This window comes from Carlito syrichta, unplaced genomic scaffold (assembly GCF_000164805.1).
Source record: "Carlito syrichta isolate Samal-C Ts95f unplaced genomic scaffold, Tarsius_syrichta-2.0.1 Scaffold314074, whole genome shotgun sequence".
Classification (NCBI taxonomy): Eukaryota; Metazoa; Chordata; class Mammalia; order Primates; family Tarsiidae; genus Carlito; species Carlito syrichta.
Window position 1 is genome coordinate 146,348 of NW_007258170.1, and position 19,479 is coordinate 165,826.

A 19,479-nucleotide genomic window follows, 5' to 3' on the forward strand; every position below is an offset into this window, starting at 1 on the left:
CTCCCAGATGGAGTAAGCTGTTCTTTCCTCATTCCTTGATTGTAGAACTTACCAAATTTGATTTAAAATACTTTTCTGCACCTTAGGGTCCACTTTTCTAGACTGTGAGCTTTTCAAGGACAGATTTTGAATCTTGTAACTCCATCATCAAATACTTGGCTGACAGGGAGTGCAAGCCAATGGCATGCCTATCTCTCATCGGAGAGGTTCTGTGTACAGATGATGTGACTGACTGTCTTCTGTAAGGAGGAACATCGTTGATGGATTTCTTAAAGAAAACAAGACCATGAAGGCTCATTCTCTGAACTCACAGCTCAGAAGAACATGCTTATGGTTATTTCTCATTGTAAAGTTTATCAAAGTCTACTTTGTCTTGTGGAAATGTTATTTAATATTTTGTATAGTTATTATTAACTATCTTTTGTTTTACTAATGAAGAATAATAGATAAGTTATTATGGAGTTCTGATATGTTAAGTACATCCTTGATAATTTCCAATTCTGAGAACAGTATCAACTAGACAATTATACTAGTTAAGAATGTTTGCATACATTAAAGTAAACTGTCATTTAGAAAGAAGTTGGGTACCTTAACAAAAAAATATATTTGCTAGAAATAATTAAAGAGATATATTTTTATTTCAATTCTCTTTTAACTAAGAATATGGAATAATGTAACAAAGTATCTCAAACCAAAATGAAAGCTAACATGGTCTATGAATGTATTTTTTGAAAGAAATGCAGCCCTCTGTATCTGCTGCTTAGAGAATGCCAGCTCTGTAACCTCTTACATACCATCAAAAATGCGATTCTTTTTTTTAAAGTGTGTTATACTATTTTTCCTTATAATGAAAAGAACACAAACAAGTGAAAACAGTTTGCAAAATAAAATATATACTTGTATTCATAATCCATAAGTACAAACTAACATTTCCAGTTAAAATATTTTTCTCTTCTGTTTTTGTCTGGTCCAATTATAGTAACACAAATACATCTTCCTTTCTTGTTTCTACAGACTTTTTAAAAAACGTATCCCCACCCATGGTACCATTAGCGCAGGGGTGCAGCCTAATGGTGTTCTTCTCGAAGATCTCAACCATAAACACAGCTTAGCTAATGGAGAGCAATCACCTCTTACAAAACCACCTGTGAGAGTTATGAGGGTGACCTCTAAGAGATGTAAGATTGCCAGCGTGTCATGAAGGAATTCCATGGCTGCTTATATATGTAATTCTCAAAGAAATGTTTGGGCAATGCCCATAAACCCCACAGGCTGGCAAACCACCTGCCAAGCTTTTCTCTGTCCCAATTTAACATCACTCTGTTGAACCTCTGATGAGTTATGGCCTTAAGTGGAGAAATTAGCAATGACATGGAGTAATCCCAACAGCAATTGAGATGAAGGACACCCTCTCACAAAGTTACGCAGAAATAAGGTGAGTCATGCCGTTTTGGAGATACCATAGAAAAATTGTTTCTTAATATTAATAAGAAAATTATGCATCAGTGAAAATGCAGGCTTAGAAATATAGTACTGCGAGTTTCCACCCTGATGTCTTCGCTGCTGAGGGAATGTGGAATTCTTACAACTGATCTCTCCTAACTGAGCATAGTGTTGGATGACGCTGTACAAATAAAAACCCGGGGGGAATACGAAAGATCTGTATTAAATGCCATCCGGTAAAGTATCTGATGGATGGAAGAGAGTCTAATGCATTTTAAATAAATGCATATCATACTATCACATATAGTGAATCTTAGAAAGTTATTACTCAGATGCACAGTCCTTGCAGCGTGGCCACGGCCCTGTGAGGGATGCCGATTTAGAGGCGATTTTCTACTGTACGTGTCAAGTGATGGCACTGCTGTTGGTCATATTGTCATGTCCCTTCACCTTTGGTACATTCAAAGCAAAATATTTCGGGGAATTTTTTCTTACCTTTATAAAAATAAAAGGTTGTTTAGTTCCCTTGAGAGTGCTTAAAAGGACACACATTAACATGACACCCGCATAAGCACGGGCCATGGAAATGGGATGAGTGACACAGACGGTGTGACAGGTAGGCCCTTATATACATCTTAAAGAATGTAAATAGCATGAACCTACATAAAATAAACAGAACTCACGGTGTACTTTTTCCTGATATGCTGTGATTAATTGCTAGTTATTTTAAAATTGTTTTCATGCATTATAAAGCATAAGATCTGTCATCAGTAATTCATTGAGCAACGGTTTGTCTTCAGCCGTAGTGACACACATAACACTTGCATATACATTGTCACAGTCACCCTGTTGCAAGTCTGTGAAGCTATCTTGGTGGACGTGGTTTCATTTGCCCCGTTTCCCGTAAGAGCTGAAACCTATGGTGCACACATGCAGGCACGCATGAGCAGGAAGTGGATATTCTGTTATAACTTGGGGCTCACATGGATGTACTTTCAGGACATAGATTTGTTTTACTATATTCTTTAACTTGCACTAATTTGGAGTGTGGCCAAGGCTGCCAGTTTGGCTTCAGTCACAATCAAGAGTGAGCTTGAGGCTCTCCCAAGGGCCTAGAATGACCCTGGACCCGCTCACATGTGGTTCATCTTTGTCTTGGAACATAACACATGGAAAAAGGTTGGCAGGTAAGAACTATGATTGCAAGACTGCTGGGTTGCTCCCTGGACCTCAAACTCCCCTGTGTCCAAAGTGACAGTGCTGGTGTTCCTGGAAACAGCAGCTCTCAGCTTTACCCTCCAGGCAGTGCACTTCTGAAACCACCAATGATCCATTGTCCTTCTAGAAGGCAGTTCTGGAATCACCTGTCCATGCAGAGCTGGGTGTTGTGCCTTCAGGTCACTCGAGGCCAAATGTGCTGGTCTCTTCCACGGCTGTCAAGAGCTTCTCATAAAGCATGGAAAAGGACGGGTATGGGGGAAGGTCCAGGCGGTTGAAGCAAGTGTGGGCTCTATGGACAAAAGCAGCACATGGGTTAGAGTGGGTTATGGGAAAGAGCAGTATGTGTGCACATGTGTACATGTATGCGTGTGCTTGTCTTTCACATTCGATTTTATTTGTTGCCAATTTTCACACTTTTTGGAAAAACTGGAAAAAATTTTAAGTTTAAAAATTCAGCACTGAGACTGGGTATAGTGGCTCCTCCTATAATACCAGCATTTTGGGAGGCTGAGGCAGGAGGATTGCCTGAGCCCAGGAGTTCAAGACAAGTGCGGGCAACATAGCAAAGCCTTGTCTATACAAAAAATAAAAAATAGCTGAGTGTGGCGGTGCACACCTGTAGTCCCAACTACTCGAGAGGCTGAGGTGAGAGGAACACCTGAGCCCAGGAGGTTGAGGCTGTGGTGAGCTGTGATGTTGTCACTGCACTCCAGCCTGGGCAGAGTGAGACTCACACAATCAATCAATCAATCAATTCAGAACTGAACTTCTTTAAGGAAAATAGAATATTTAAAAAATATTTTCTTTATATTTCACAATCACCTAAAAAGTTTATTACATGCAAATTATTGTTTGTTGACTTGTCTAAGAATTACAAAGACAAGTTTTGGCTTTTGTTTCTCTTTTGGTAGCTGATCTTTTAAAGACATGGGTATAAGGCATTGCATTGTGGTTTGTTTTCAGAGCTGGCATTTGCCTAGGTGTCTCTCAGATAATCCACAGTTTTGCATTTTTTCATGTTCTTGAACAGGGAAGAGTACCCAGTGTCACTGAAGACCTGTCTCATGGCGCTGAGTCTTGGGGAAACTCCCTGGCTGGCTTTTCTGTCTAAGTCAGTAGGCCATTGTTACTTCTTTGAATCTGGTACTATAATCTGTTTTCTTCCAATTCACAATGAAAAAAAAAAAAAAAGGCCATTTAAATCACTACATTAAGTATTCTTCTTTACAAATACCTCTCCTTTTGCCAAGATAGGAAGAAAATGTTTTCCTGTTGTTTGCACCTGGATCACAAAAAACAGACAGTCTTCAAACAGGACATCTTATCAAGAAACAGATCTGCCCTTTTAACACAGAATAGGAAGCACTCTGTTCTGAACATCCAACAGCTTGTTTTCAGGACCTAAGTAACTTTGACTTGGAAAACATGCTCCCAAATGAATATGGAATTTTAGGAGCTATGATCATTAACAGGCAATTTCTACAAAGTCACATGTTTGAATATTTATTCTTATAAGTCACTTTTCCCCAACGAAATAGTTAATATTCCTGGATGCAGGGCACCATATTGGGATGATCTGAGGCTTGGATTTGGGCAGACATGGGTTTGAATTCTACCAGTGTGTGATTTAGAGTAAGTTATTAGAATTCTAAGCTATAAACTTTCTCACCCGTAAAAGGGGAATAATACAACTTGTCTCCAAAGGATGTGAGGGTTAAAATGAAATAATAGGAACATGTAATATCTGGCTCATAGTGTTTGACCAAATAATAATAAATGTATTGTTAGCTACATTTCATTACCATCAAAAAGATTTACTCTAATTGCTTTCAATAAATTGCCAAAAACCATAATGACCCATGAGAACTATGAGATGATAAAGCGACAAGGCAGGTATGTGGCTACATGGCTTATTAGAAACAAGACTGTGACTGGGCTTGGTGGCTCAGCCTGTAATCCCAGCACTTTGGGAGGCCGAAGTAAGTGGATTGCCTGAGCCTGTGGGTTTGAGACCAGCCCAGGTAACTTGGCAAGACCTCGTTTTTACAATAAAAGCAAAAAAAAAAAAATTAGCCTGGTGTGGTAGCGGATGCCTATAGTTCCGGCTACTTGGAAGGCTGAGGCAGAAGGATCGCTGGAGTCCAGCAGGTCAATGCTGGGTGGCCGTGAGTGTGCCACTGCACTCCAGCCTGGGTGACAGACTCCAACTCAAAAAAAAAAACCAAACCAAAAACAAACAAACAAAAACACTGTGAAGAAGATCTGTTATATTCTAAAAATGTGGGCTGAGGACCCATTTTCCAAAATGCTGGGGACCAGGTGAGTTTGGATTTGGGGTATATTTTGCATTTTTGAATATTTGCATATACATAATGAGATATCTTGGGGATAGGAACCAAGTCCAAACACGAAATTCATTTATGTTTCATATATACCTTATATACATAGACTGAAGGCAATTTTACACAATATTCTTTAAAATTTTGTGCATGACACAAAGTTTTTACTGTACTTTGACTATGATGCTGTCACGAGAGGTCAGGTGTGGAATTTTCCACTTGTGGCTTCACGTTGATGCTTAAAAAGTTTCAGACTTGGGGGCATTTTGGATTTTGAATTTTGGGGTTAGGATGCTCAACTTGCATTAGTTTAGGACACATAAATAGTATTGACTCAGAATTTACTATACCTGTGACTCTAAACTCTAGGATATATTGGTGGAAATCCTCTAATTAATCTTGCAGACAAACACTTTTTTTGATACATTAAACATTTCAGAATTGTGTTTAATATAATTCTCATTATACCTCCTCATATTGGAACCTAAACTTGGGGTTGAGGAAAAGGTTTTACTTTAAAAAAGATTCAACTAGTATATTCAAATAGTCTCAGGAATTGTTTGAAATCTGCCCTATGTGAAACAGAATAAAAATGGTAAGTGAAGATTTTACCTCTGTTCTAGGAGGAGAGAAAGAAGTAGAGAAGTGAAATTTGTTTAGAGTATAATTATATGCCAGACTGTGTGTTAGACACATAACGTTAATTATCCCACTCCACTAAAAGGCACTATCATGTTATTATTACTAAATTTTCATTTCTTTGGTTCCCAGCACAGCTGAGCGTCTTTCCCCAAGCCTACTTGCTAGTTAGACTTTCTGCTTTGGGATCTACATGTTCATCTCTTTTGTCTGTTTATCTTTTCTTTTTAATACTTTAATTGTAGTAAATATATGCCATAAAATGTGCCATTTTAACCATTTTTAAATGCATGGCTGTATGGCCTTCGTGCATTGACATTATTCTGCAACCATCACCCCCATCTATCTCCAGAACTGTCTCATCTTGCAAAACTGAAAGTACCCATTAAACAGCAACTCCCATTTCCCCCTCCCGCAACCCTGGGAAACCACCATTCTACTTTCTGACTCTATAAAGTTGACTACTCTATGGACCTCGTACAAGTAGAATCTTAAAATATTTTTCCTTTGTGAATGGCGTATTTCACTTAGCTAATATTTTGAAGGCCCATGTTGTAGCACAGGTCAGAATTTCCTTCCTTTTAAGGTTGGCAAATATCCCATGGTGTGTACAGAGCACATTTTGTTGATCCATTAATCCACTGGTGGACAGGAGTCTTTTCTACCTTTTGACTATTGTGAATAATGCTGCTGTGAACATGAGAGTACAGATATCTTTCTAAATCCCTTCTTTCAAATTTTTTGGGGGGATATGTCCAGAAGTGGAATTGCTGGATCATATGGTAATTCTATTTTTAATATTTTGAGGAGCCACCTTATTGTTTTTCATAGTGGCTGCAATATTTTACATTCCCACCAACAGTGCACAGATTCCAATTTCTCCACATCCTTGCCAACACTTATTTTCTGTTTTTAAAATGATAGCTATTCTAACAAGCATGAAGTTCATTTATCTTTTACAGTTTTAGAATTTCTTATTGATTTGTATAAATGATACAAAATAAAAAGAGACCCTCACTGTTGCTGGATTTGAAGAAGGTACCATACATTTCATAGTTGCAAAGAATGAATTCAGCCAGCAACCTCAGACAGCTTAAAAGCAGGTTCTTCCCTAGTCAATCCGCCAGATGATAACACAGACCAGCTGACACGGTGATGTCAGCTTTGTAGACAACGTGCAGAAAACCCTCCTGTACTGTGCCTGGATGCCTGCCCCATGGAAACTGTGGGGGAATAAGTGTGTGCTGTTTGAAGCTTCCACCTCCGTGGTGATTCGCTTTGTAGCAACAGAAAACTTGTAGCAAGTCTCCAGGTGGTGGAACAGTCCAAGATGAGGTGGTGAATGTAACGTGAAGTGTGATTTGAAGAATCCCCGGCCAAGAGCAGGTGATGAGGCTGGGCTGGGCTAGGTAGCAGTTCTTCCCTTCTCCCTGGCTTCTGAGTGGAGAGATGGGCCCTCTGCGTGTCTCTTTGCAGAGACTTTGGTACCTTAGCCAGAAAATTCACAGCCAGAATACTCCTTCCAGTTCTCAACACGAAGGGCCAGGCTAGACAGCCTTTTCTGTTCCCATTCAGCCACGAGATGTAATCCCCACTGCTGATCTGTAATCTCAGCTATCGCTGTTTCGTAGATTACATCTGGTTGCATAACATATGGTTACCATAACACAACTTTCCTTGTGATAAACTAAACAGCTCTTCTGGAAGATATTTCAGGAGGATGGAGAAAGCACACATTGTGCAGGGGGAAACTGTGGAAAGATTCAGTGATTTTTCCAAGGTCAGTGCTGAGATCAGTGGCCAAATCAAGGACAGGAGCTCAACCTTGGGGATCCCAGGGGAAGTCCAACATTACACTGGAAGGAGGGAGACTAACGCTCACTGGCTCTGTTCTTTTACTTTTGGAAGCCTGAGTGTTAATTTTGTCCTAACCCTGACTCCGAACTCCCAGTCTTCAACATCCTGCCAGGTTACAAACATTTTGAGGGCAGGGACTTGCAAAATAAAGGTTCAGATATTTTTTAAATGAACGATTCCATCACAATAGGCAGTATCTCTGGGGAAAATGGCCAAGATTGGGTCAGTCTAGAAAATTCTGGGAGACACCAAGGGATTATTTAGGTGATCAAACCATCTAGTTCAATCTCAGGCTGAACAGAAAGTGGATATCTTTGAGGGATACTTTCGAGTGCTTCAGAATTCCCCGAGGAGCTTGTTCACAATGAAGACTTTTGGTTGCACCCCCTTGAAATTCTACTTCAGAAGGTTTGGGATGGAATTTGCATTTTTAGTAATCACGCCAAGTGAGTCTGATGCAGGTGGTCTTCACTACTGGAGAGACATCAAGTGGATGGGAAATGAGATATCTACACTGGATATTTGCACCAGTGTTTTGCTTGCAAAAATTTCAAAATGTATAAACAAGACAGCATTGCTAATAAGGAAATTGAGGAATCATGTGGTTAAATCAATTGCCCAATGTTTACCATCCCACTTGCTGAGTGAGCCAAGAAGAGGAAAAGAAAGAAGCAAAGCAAAACAATTCTCCGAGGCCTTTACACCCCACTCCCGCCCCGTTCCATGTCCTAAGAAAACTCTAACAGAAAATAATAGGAGAGCCCTTGCACTGCGTTGACATTGGCAGCAAGAGTGCACTCAGCTATTCAGTCTCAGTGAAAGCACATTTTTCAAATCTTTCAAAGCCAGCCACACTAAAGTCATAACGAGTTTACCTCATTTTAACCCACATGGCCAGACCCATCTTTGGGAAATCATGCTGGCTTCAATCTTAAGAAGATTTAAAACTCTCTAGACATCTGGTTTGACTTACTAGATCTCTTGATGTTTTCTGGATTCTTCAAATGTTAACTAGGTGTGTCAAAGACTAAGCCTCTCTTCTCTCCTACAGACAAGTCAATTATCCAAGTCCTGTGAGCCCAAAATGTCAGAATCACACCTACATCTCCATAGGTTGGTCCACTGATTGATGTATTTCTCTGTGTGAGAATGTACTTTTTAATTCATTTATTCCTCATTTTCCCAGAAGTGGACTTTTGGTACCTTTAAGCATCCAAAATATAAGACAAGAAAGAGACTATAATCAAGTTTTTAAAATAAGAGAGAGAGGGGGAGAAGGAGAAAATCAGAGGCTTCACTGTGTCTAGCAGATATAGTCCTAGAAATAAAACATCTTTGCATCAAATAAGCCCTGCTTATTTGCATCCTAACTTGAAAAGTGTCAACACTCTCTTGTTTCCAGTTGGCAGTGGTGTCTAACCCTTCAGATTTCAGTTTTCTTATTCCTATTCCTACCCCCTCATCAAGTAATCAAAAACAAATAATGGAAGCACTCTGGAGGATTCCTCAGGAGTCTTGGGACCTATCTCTTTCCAATGTCAAGACTTCTTTGGAAATTTGAGGATTCCTGACCTAACTGACCTGCCAAGTCTGAATTTTACCTCTTGCAATTTGTCCCCAGGTTCCCCTTAAGGAACAGGGAGTGGTGGGGGGATTGCCTGCAGTTCTAGTTGCCAGCACTCCTCCATTCCCCCCACTGGAAGCCAGGCTGTGAAACAGGCAAAGGTGGGCGTCTTGGGGGTATCTAGAGATGTTCTGGTCCTTCCTCTTGTCCTTCCCTCTTCCCTGGCTTTCCAGGGTCCACAGGTGTGCAGGCAGAACCCAAGTCCTTTCACCTGTAGAATTTTTTTTTATCATTTTCTTGAGGATTCCATATCTTGAAAGCTCATCACTTTCATTCAAATCACCCTGGTGAAGATGACTTTCTTTTTCAGTTTGCCTTATATTTCATGTGCCGTTCACTCACTGAACAGATGCTGAGCGACTTTGCACGCCAGGAATTGCGCTGTCCCTGGGAGATGAGGATGACAGGTCTGGTCTTCATCCTCAAGGAGTTCATACTCCAGTAGCAATATACACAGGCAATGGTCCCCACAAAGGCTGTGCAGCCTGCCATGTGTACAGCTGACCGTTGGATGGCATGGGTTGAATTGCACTAGGCCGGGTTATACATGCATCTGTTTTCCATAAATACATTGTAAAATTTGGGGGAGATTTGCAACAATTTGAAACAACTTGCAGATGAACCACCAAGACCAATCCCACCTCTTCCTGCTCAGCCTCCTCAAAGTGAAGAAACCAGGATGAAGACCTTTGTGATAATCCACTCCCACTTTAATGAACAGCACACATATCTTCTCTTCTTTGTGATTATCTTAATAACATTTTCTTTTCTTTTCTCTTTTTTTTTTGAGTTGGAGTCTCACCCTGTTGCCCAGACTGGAGTCCAGTGGCCACTCCCAGCCACTGCAGCCTCGACCTGCTGGGCTCCTGCGATCCTTCTGCCTCAGCCTTCCGAGTAGCTGGAATTACTGGCGCATGCTACCATGCCCGGCTGATTTTTTGATTTATTGTAGAGATGAGGTCTCGCCAAGTTGTCCAGGTGGGTCTTGAACCCGCAGGCTCAGGCAATCCGCTCACCTCAGCCTCCCAAAGTGCGGAATTATAGGCTGAGCCACCGAGCCCGGCTACATTTTCTTTTCTTTATTGTAAGAATACAACGTACAATACATATAACATACATGATATGGGCTAGTTGACTGTTTATTGGTAAGGCTTCTGAGAAACAGTAGGTTATTAGCAGGTCAATTTTAGGGAGGTCTAAGTTACATGCCCCTAATGCTGCATTGTTCAAGGGTCTCCTGTAGCTGGGGATCGGCCTGGGTAAGCAGGCCCCCAAATCCAGCCTCCCTCTGACCCTGCTGACACTGAATTTCAGGACTCCTCAGTGATTTTTCTACCCATGAGCTGCTAATTCACACTGATAGTAGACAATGCTCTCTGTACCCAAGAAGGAAAAACTGAGTTGTTGCTATTGTAGGTCAAAATTCAATGGCATGAAAGACGTTCATGATTAGTAATATGTGATAGACAAACAAGAAGGTTACAAACAGTGTTGAGTACGATTGTATTTTTGTTTTAAAGTGTGTGTGTGTGTGTGTGTGTGTGTGTGTGTGTGTGTGTGTGTGTATCTGAAGAAATGAGTGGAACTATATACTTTAAAATGTTAACAGCTTATCCCAGTTGACTTTTTTTTTTTTTTTAAGAGATAGGATCTCACTGTGTTACCTGGCTGGACTTGAACTCCTGGGCTCAAGCAATCCTCCTACCTCAAACTCCCGAGTAGCTGGAACTATAGGCGTACCACCACACCCAGCTAGTAATGAGTATTCCCGACTTTTGATTGACATGTATGTTTGTATCTGGACACATATTTATTAATTTAATATATACAAATAATTCTTGGTGTTTTTAATAAATTTTTTTTTCAAAATAAGAATAAAAATCAGAGTTTTAAAAATAAAAACATATTATCTTTCATTGGAAAAACTGTCTCCCTGAATCACTATTTCATAATGAACGCTTACATTTTTCTTTAATTTCAGTCAGCATTTCATTCACAATAATATCCAGACACTGACATTTTCAAAAACAAGCACTTTTCCCATTGGCAAACACCCCCAGGCTCCTGGCGCCTGCAGCTCTGCAGCCCTCCGTCCCAGGGCCCCACTGGGAGAGTATGGGACTCCCCACCACGAGGGACAGAGGCCTACACGCAGCTTCTGGGCCAGTGCTGTTGAGCACCCCATGTCCCGACTGTTTAGAGCAACGGCCACCGTTGAGTCAGCCCCCTCTCATCAGGCCCACTGGGGCACAGGGTAGGGAATACACAGAAATGCAAAGCCCAGAGTGACCACCCACCATAGGCCAGGAGGTCAGCCGTGCTTGGGCCGTGGACCTTCAGAAGACCCTCTGCCTCGTCAGAACTCTTCATCCGGACCTCCAGATGCTATGACCCTGGAGAGGACAGAAGCCAGGACTGCAGCACGCACTGGCCCGGCACAGTTGCACACCATTCCACACCCTTCCTGGCACACACTGCGAGGGGTGCTGCTCACCGTGATGGCCACAGAGGGCAGGGAACACAAGCAAGGCCTGAGATGCCTGCTGGCTGCTAGGAAGCTTGGGAGGCCCTTGATCACCCACGTCTAGAGGAACTGAGATGCCTGCCTCATCCCCCTGTGCCAGGATCCCCATCCTCACCTCTCAGCCCCTTCCCCTTTGGGACACACCCTCCTGTGCCCAACAACAGGTGACACCTGACTTCTAGAGCATTCACTCTTGGTGTGGGAAGGATACCACCCTTCTTCTCTCATCGTGCACAACACCACATTTTAGGGCTCCGTATTGTCTCACTAGGAAGAAAAAGAAACACACTGGACTGACTGGCTTTTGACAGACCAGCTCTCTAGCTATGCGGTGTGCGCTTACCCAAGACTAGTGGGAAGTGGCTGTGGAGTGTCTGTTCTGGTGGTCGGAGTAACAGACTCAACAATATCGAATCGCTTCTTCGGACCACAGCCAGTGTCACAGATCTCTCCTCACCCAGAGAAGGTCTAATTCTTAAAGGATGAGGACGGTGCTGCCAGTGAAGAAGCTGCTTCTAACAACATTGCCCACGCAGAGGCCCAGTTTTCATTTTCCCTCTACATGGCCCTTTCTGTGGAGCATATTTTAATTGTTATAGCAGTGAAGCAGCTTACAGAAGATTCAGGATACAGGGTTAAACAGAAGGTAAGCCTGTCGTTCCTAAGGACTTTCATGACATGATCTCACAACTGTCACAAATGCTCTCAGAGCCTAGCATTGCTATTCCTACTTTAGAGCTGGGTCCAGGACCCAGCTGAGATCATATAATTTGTGCACAATGGGCTGCACTTGCCCTCACAGCCAGTTTGCCCACATGGACAGCAGCTCTGAAGGACAGCTGCATGGCTCTTTCTTCCCACCAGACCCCAAGGGAGGGCTTACACAGAGGGTATGAAAAGAGTCTGCTTATGCCATCTTTACCGGTGTGATTTCATAATCTTGGTAAAACTAGGAGTGTAGATGCAGCCTGGGGTCATGGTGATGAGAGGAGGAAGAGACAGGGCCTGTTACCCAACGGTGTGAGCCACAGTCAGGAAGAACACCATCATTTTCAGTGAGTCAGCACGTGCGCTTCCTATGCTCCTGGGTAGGTTGACATGCAGACCCTGCCTGCCCCCAAGTCTCCAGCAAGCCTTCCGTGTCATTTACCACCTCTCCTGGTCTTTTGCAGAGCTAGAATGATCTTCAAGGTCCCAGTCAGCAGGGGGCAGAGGTGGGACTAGAACCCAGGTCTACAGGCTCCCACTCTGTGCTCTCGACCAGGCTGTTGCCTCACATGCATTACAGATGAGGGTGACAGAAATCACAACAGAGCCACCACCAAGGGATGCTGATGGCCAGATATGGCATTATGTGTTTAAAGATTTCATTTAATTCCCAGAATTTCGAGTCTCCCAGGCAGAAGAGGAAACCAAGGGTCGGAAGGTAGAAAAGCTTCACCAACACCCCAGTTGGCCCAGAGTTGGTGTGGAGTCAGTTCTGGAACTAAGCTTGGGCCACACTACATGCCCTCCTCACCCACAAGGCTTGGGGAGAACCACAGTGATTCCTGGGGCAAGCTGGTGTATCTGCTTATTGGTACAGCTCATTCTATGTACCTCAGTGGCTTTACAGAAGTAGAGTTCAACAAGAAGATTAATTCAAAAAACAACTAATCTCTTTTTCCTGCTTCCTCGATGCTACTTCTTAAGAGTTTCTCAGAAGCGTGAAAAGCCTTACTTGGATAGTCTAACTCTGCTTCTGAGATACAAGCATATATAAATAAGTGAGTGCTTTAAATAGTCACATTACAGTCTCCCAGATGTGGACACCAAGCATGCTGGGTAGTACCAAGTGTCAGGGTGCAGCCTCTGCTCATGGTTGCAATGATGAGAGGCAGTGGTGGGACTGGGGAAGCCTGGGGATTGTTCTCTGTATTTGGTTTTTCAGTCCCCCTTTTTCTATTAATGCTAAGAATACAATTCTTTTGTTTTTTTTTTTTTTTTTTGAGTTGGAGTCTCACTCTGTCACCCAGACTGGAGTGCAGTGGCCGCTCCCGGCCACCGCAGCCTCGACCTGCTGGGCTCTGGCGATCCTTCCGCCTCAGCCTTCCAAGTAGAACCGGAATTACAGGCATGTGCTACCACGCCCGGCTGATTTTTTGATTATGTAGAGATGAGGTCTCACTGCCCAGGCGGGTCTCGAACTGCGGGCTCAGGCAATCCACTCACCTCAGCCTCCCAAAGGTGTGGGATTACAGGCTGAGCCACCGAGCCCAGCTAACAATTCTTTTTTTTTTTTTTTTGAGAGACAGGGTTTTACTCTGTCACCCAGGCTGGATTCAGATCAAACCTCACTGCAGCCTCTAACTTCTGGGCTCAAGTGCTACTGTCAGTCTCCTGAGTAGCTGGTACTACAGGCACTGCTACGATGCCTGACTTAAGAGTACAATTCTTAAGAACTAGTGTCATGCAATTGTTAATAAAAAGCCTTTATTAATTGATTTCCTAAAGTCATTTGTACTTAAAGAAACAGGATGACATCTTGGGGTGCCTAATACCATTTAATTGCTCCAGATTATAGTTTTATTAGTAAAATTTGAGGTATTCTGAGGTCCTGTAGTACAATTGCTGATTGGATGAAGGAATCCCTCTAAAATGAGTCTTTCTCAGTCCCTCTTTTGTCTGTTTGTCCTCTCTGTTCTATGCTCTAGCTCCATCTAGTCAACCCCAGATGATTTTTCTTCATAAATAGCACCTTGCCAGTCTCTTGCTTTTATTAGTAGAAATGGCAAAGCAATTTTTTCCACTCCAAGGAAATGTATGCTCTTGCTATGAATGAGAACACAGCACAGAGATACTTCCATGGAACTAAGACATAGATGGTCCAGGCAAAAGACACACCACATGTGCTCAAGTGGCCTAAAATCCTTTGGAACAATTTTTAGTGAAGGGATTCTAAACAGTCATTAATAAACTTAAGATTAGAGTGTCTGAAAACATGGAGATTTGCACCCCAGTTGTAGGAAGCCAAAAGCACACTGACCAAGGTTGCTCTCCTCCTGCCAACAAATGCACGGCTTCTGTCCTGTTTGTGTCTGTGTTTTAAGTGTGACCAGAGAGTTCTTTCTCCCCTTTCATTTAGAAAGACAATCAGAGAGAAATCCACTCTAAAGCATTTTCCCCTGCCCAACCTCTTAGCATACAAAACAACTACTCCATATGGACATAGACAAACTCCCCAACACCACAGAGGCAGCACAGCAGGTCATCTCCTATCCTACCTGGGAAGAGCAGTGATCTTCCCCCACTTCTCCACACAGAACCTTCTGGGGCCGTTGCTCCCTCGGAGAGAAGCAAATCCTTCATAGGGAATGCTGGATGTGCCTGTCACAAACTGGAAGCCAAGAAAACAGAGGTAGAAAGTGAGGCAGGGACCCGGGCAGGGATAGTTGTCACATCACCACACAGAGCTCCTGGGAGGCACAGGCAGAGAGCTCCAAAGTCAAGATGTCCCAGGGTGGAACTGCCATGATGTGAGAATGACAGCAAACAGCCAGGAAGGAACACTAGGGAAGGACGATGCACCAAAGGTGATGGAAATGAGGGCTTAGAGGGGAAAACACCAGCTCAGAGGCTCGAGCCAGGCAGGGTCCCACTACAGGCAAATAAAGTAGGAGTATGGCCTAACCCGAGTCAACCTAGAGGTAGATAAGGTAGGAGTGTCTGCTAACCCAAATCTACTTACAGGCAGATAAGGGAGGAGTGTCAGCTAACCTGATTCTACCCGGTATCAGTTCCCGATCAATTAGGGATGGATAAAAAATATACTATTTCTGGGCCTGCAAATTTGAGGCCCAGATCCTTAATCCAAGGGAGGAAGACCTGGCCTACTTGTAAGGCTCTGCCTGACCATCCAAGAGGCTTCCTCATTTCTGATACTTCTTTAGCTGCAACCAGCCAGCAATTGCCCTCGATGACTATAACCATCCCCGGCCTCCCCCACACATTGTTTTCCCAGTGTTCTGGAATGTCATTGTTTCCTCAACTCTGTGGAAAGTTGGAGGGAAGGAAAGACTCTTTATCAATGAACTAGGCCCTTTCTGAAAGGATGGAAGGTCATCTCTTTCCACTGCTAGGGATGCTGGTTGGCACTTGTGTGCCTCTTGCTGAAGGGACCATACTGTCCTGAGGGCAGATGCTGTTAGTGGGAGTCTCAGACTGGAGCTGGCAAATCCTCAAGGCTCCCACAAGATGCTCTGACTCACCTGGGGTAACTGTGCAACCAGAGGAGTCTGGAAATGGTGTCCTGCATTTCCAGGTAAATATGGTGTGCATTTATGGAGAGGTATACCCTTCTAACAGTCATACTAACATGTTACAAAGATGAGCAAACGGCATCTTACCTGTAACAACCTTAGTCGTTGCTCATTGTTGAATCTTTCTACTGCGGCCCAGAACCACCGAATGACGATATGATTGTCATGGTAACCTATCAAAACCAATCACAAAAGCCCATGTCACTCTGACTCTCTGATCTTAAGCCACAAAGATAGTAACAAACAAATCCACCAGACATAAAACATCATCTTGGGGTTTTTAAAGATTGTCTGTAACTTAAGATTGAGAAATACCTCTGTAAATACAATAATATGAGTGTCACAAGTTAAACAAAATAACATTAAATTAAACCAGGAGCTCTCTGTGTTCAGTTAGTGGCCACTAAGTTAAGCCGGTGAAGAGAACAGCAAACAAGCTATTTTAGCCATATCATTTAGATACAATACAGTGGGTGTTACTAGCAATGCTTAACTCCTTCAGTTGTTCACATAAGAAATAATTTTCAAGTCACTAGGCCAAGCACAGTCCTAAGCTCAATGGTAAAAGAGCAAAGAAAACAGACATTCCCATGGCAAAGGAGAGGCACGTTCATCAAATAATTTATACAAATGGATATACAACTGGAAGCTCTTTTAAAAGCTATACATACTGTTCATATCTTAAAATCAAATTAGTTTCACATTTATTAATAAAAAAGAAAAAGTTAACTTCAATTCTTCTAACCCATAAAGCCTAAATAATATCCACCTAAGTTTTACTTGTATTCCATACTTTGGTAGAATTTAATACAATGTCAAAAGCATCATCTCACGATGGGTTAAGGCAGTAGTGAATTCCAAAACTTTTCAGTGAAAAAACAAATTAATTCAGAGAGAAGACTGACAAGGATGAGGGTATAATTAGTGATAAAAGACAATTACCAGACACATTTAATATGTGCAAATGCTACTTTAATTCGGAGTCAACAGCCCAAAACAAAAGGTGGGTAGAATGATTTTAATCTGAATTTTTCTTTCTATTTCTGTGGTCGTAGGGTTTGGGGACACTGTCACATTATTGTTTACCATTTCATCAGTGATAATCCATCCCCTAAGCAAAAAAGGATCCAGGTGAAGGGCAAACTTGACTGGGTGGACCTGGTGATAGGTGGTTATGGCCAATCTCTAGGGAGGACCCCACTGCTTGACACGAGCAGGGTTTTCTCATCCACACGGTGAGTACACTGGTTCTTGGTGGCTTTAGCATATTCTGACCTTGGGAACAAGGCCTTTCCCACTTCTCTTTTGCTGCTGATGCCAACCCTTTTGGAGGAGGGCGAGTGGGTGCATCTCACCCTGTTCTCCACCCACAGCTGCCATGGGTACATGTGGCAGGAGCAGATCAGCCACCTACTCATTTAGTGCCAGTGGGCAGACAGGCAGCCCAGGAGCAAACCCTGTGACTGCTCTTCCAAGGGTTTCATTTTATGAGATTCACAATAACCAAAGAAACAGGTGCTTGATTAGGCCACTTTAGCAAATGAGATTTTTGTACTGTGTAAATACAAAGGTGGTTGACTCCTCGTTTGCACTGCTGTCAGACTCTGGCAGGGAGGCATGAGCACTGCACATCTATGGAATGAAACTCCCAGGTAAGGGGGAGAATCTGTGCTCGAGCTGGTGAAAAGGGTCTCCCTGACAAAATCATCGTGGTCAAAGTTGTCTACTGGTTCTAATGGTGCCAGCAGGAAAAGGCTCATGTCAGTAGCGGGACTGCAGAAACAGCAGCCATGAGGATGTGGTTAAACAGCTTCCCAGGAACTGTGACGAGGCCAGTGGCGAAGGGGTGCCCGGTCAGTACAGGCGACATGTGAAATGGAGCACATGGGAAGACATTTTGCACTCCATACTTTTAAGCTTATTTTAAAAAATCTCTGTTTTAACTCACAGGTAATTAGAGATGTGTCCAGCTCTTCATTTATTCTATGAGGGGATTGACTCAGTGATGTTAAGTTTGTATTTTTCATTATCCGAGTTCAGAACTATGGCGAACCTCTTACATTTTGAGTTAAAAAATAAAACCCAAATCAGAACACAACTGGCATTTTGTCATGAATCTCTGAAGACTTTCTAATACTGCAATACATTCTAGAACATGTGTTCTTTCTTTACTTAATGTTATTGAATAAAACCTTAGCTCTGGGTGACCATCAGGCACCTAGCAAAGTTTTAATGTCACAATCAAATTTCAGTGGCTTTGAGGTCCCAGTTACTAACTGATAATTTGTACTGATCAACAAATGTGCCACTTTCAAAGCTTCCCATGTGGTGAAGGGTCAATGTTGTTTTTAACTAATCTGAGTCAAGTTTTCTTCTCAGTTGAACTTGATACTTGAATTTAGAAGGGCTTCTCCAACAAATGGTGGCATTCTGAGAATCATATCTCATTCCATTCAGGCGTCTCAACTGTGGATTTCAGCTGGTAAGTAGTTCAATGAACAGGAGAAAAACTGCTGGCTAGGGCCCATGGGGCATGCTTCCTCTGGCTTCAGAGTGAAAATGGGACAGTTGGTGTGTGACCGGCTACACCGACAACTCCATGAACTAATTAATTAGTGTCCTGATGGTCACATTTCCTCATCGACAATTACCAGTTGTGACATCCTTCGGGGTGTGTAAATATCTCCCACCTGGCAGGTGAGGTAACTAGGAAAGGGAGGGTTTCCCAAGGTCTCAGGGAAACCTCATGAGGACAATAGTTAGAGTGGAAGTACTCCCACTGGTCCTGCATTCAGACCAGTAGGCTGAGCCTTTAGCTGAAATGATAAGGCCAGCCCTCTGGAGTGCAGACTTACCTCCACGGTACTCTGTGTTGTTTCTCCAGTCACTCAGGTCGATTTCGGCTGTGCCTGCGATGACCAGCTCCAGCTCTCTTGCATCAAAGACAGACACTAGCCTGGCATCTACCACCTGTGGGAGAAAAAGAGAAGAGGGCATGGTGTGAGGGTGGAAGAAGTATCAGCTCAAATTCAGCTTCAGTAAGGTGAGCATGAGGAGTTTCAAGAATGATGTGGGTGTCCCCTGGATAGGCACCTGAAAAACTGCAAAGCTTTCTACAAACCTAAAGTATTTTTTTAGCATCACGCTGATGAGATTTTCAACAGAACTCTTGCTTCATAACTGATTAATATAGTCTTTCTTCTCACTTGAAAAAGATCTACTGTGTTTACCAGTTTCCTCAGATACAATCATTTCATGTGTCAAGCACTGGGTTTGATTACCCATGTGTACCCAACCAAGCATAAGTGAGATGCACTTCGAATGTTGTCAGTGGTCTTGCATCATCAAATGCCACTTGAATCTAAGCCATGACATTTATTGCAAGGATCTCTTGCAGCATGAAGAGAGGCTTGTAAAGCATGAAGCTTTTCTGGTGCTCTTGACACACAGGGGACACATCTTGGACCTTTTCCATGGAAAAAGCAGCAGTGGAGGCAGCAGACGAGCAAGAGGAGTGAAGGGGGCCGGGGTCAT

The 19,479-nt window shown here is 42.8% G+C and overlaps 1 protein-coding gene across 1 annotated transcript in view; it reads right to left on the reverse strand.

The window, feature by feature from the left end:
* Positions 1-616: 616 nt before the first annotated feature.
* The window catches only part of LOC103273512 (E3 ubiquitin-protein ligase HECW2), a 54,894-nt gene continuing 36,031 nt past the window's right edge, over positions 617-19,479 (reverse strand). The window contains exons 10-13 of the mRNA XM_021719013.1: positions 18,801-18,915; positions 16,033-16,118; positions 14,911-15,023; positions 617-2,953 (exon numbers count right to left, since the gene is read on the reverse strand). Coding sequence (XP_021574688.1) covers positions 2,842-2,953; positions 14,911-15,023; positions 16,033-16,118; positions 18,801-18,915 — 426 coding nt within the window. The 3' untranslated portion in view covers positions 617-2,841. The remainder of the gene's footprint in view (positions 2,954-14,910; positions 15,024-16,032; positions 16,119-18,800; positions 18,916-19,479) is intronic.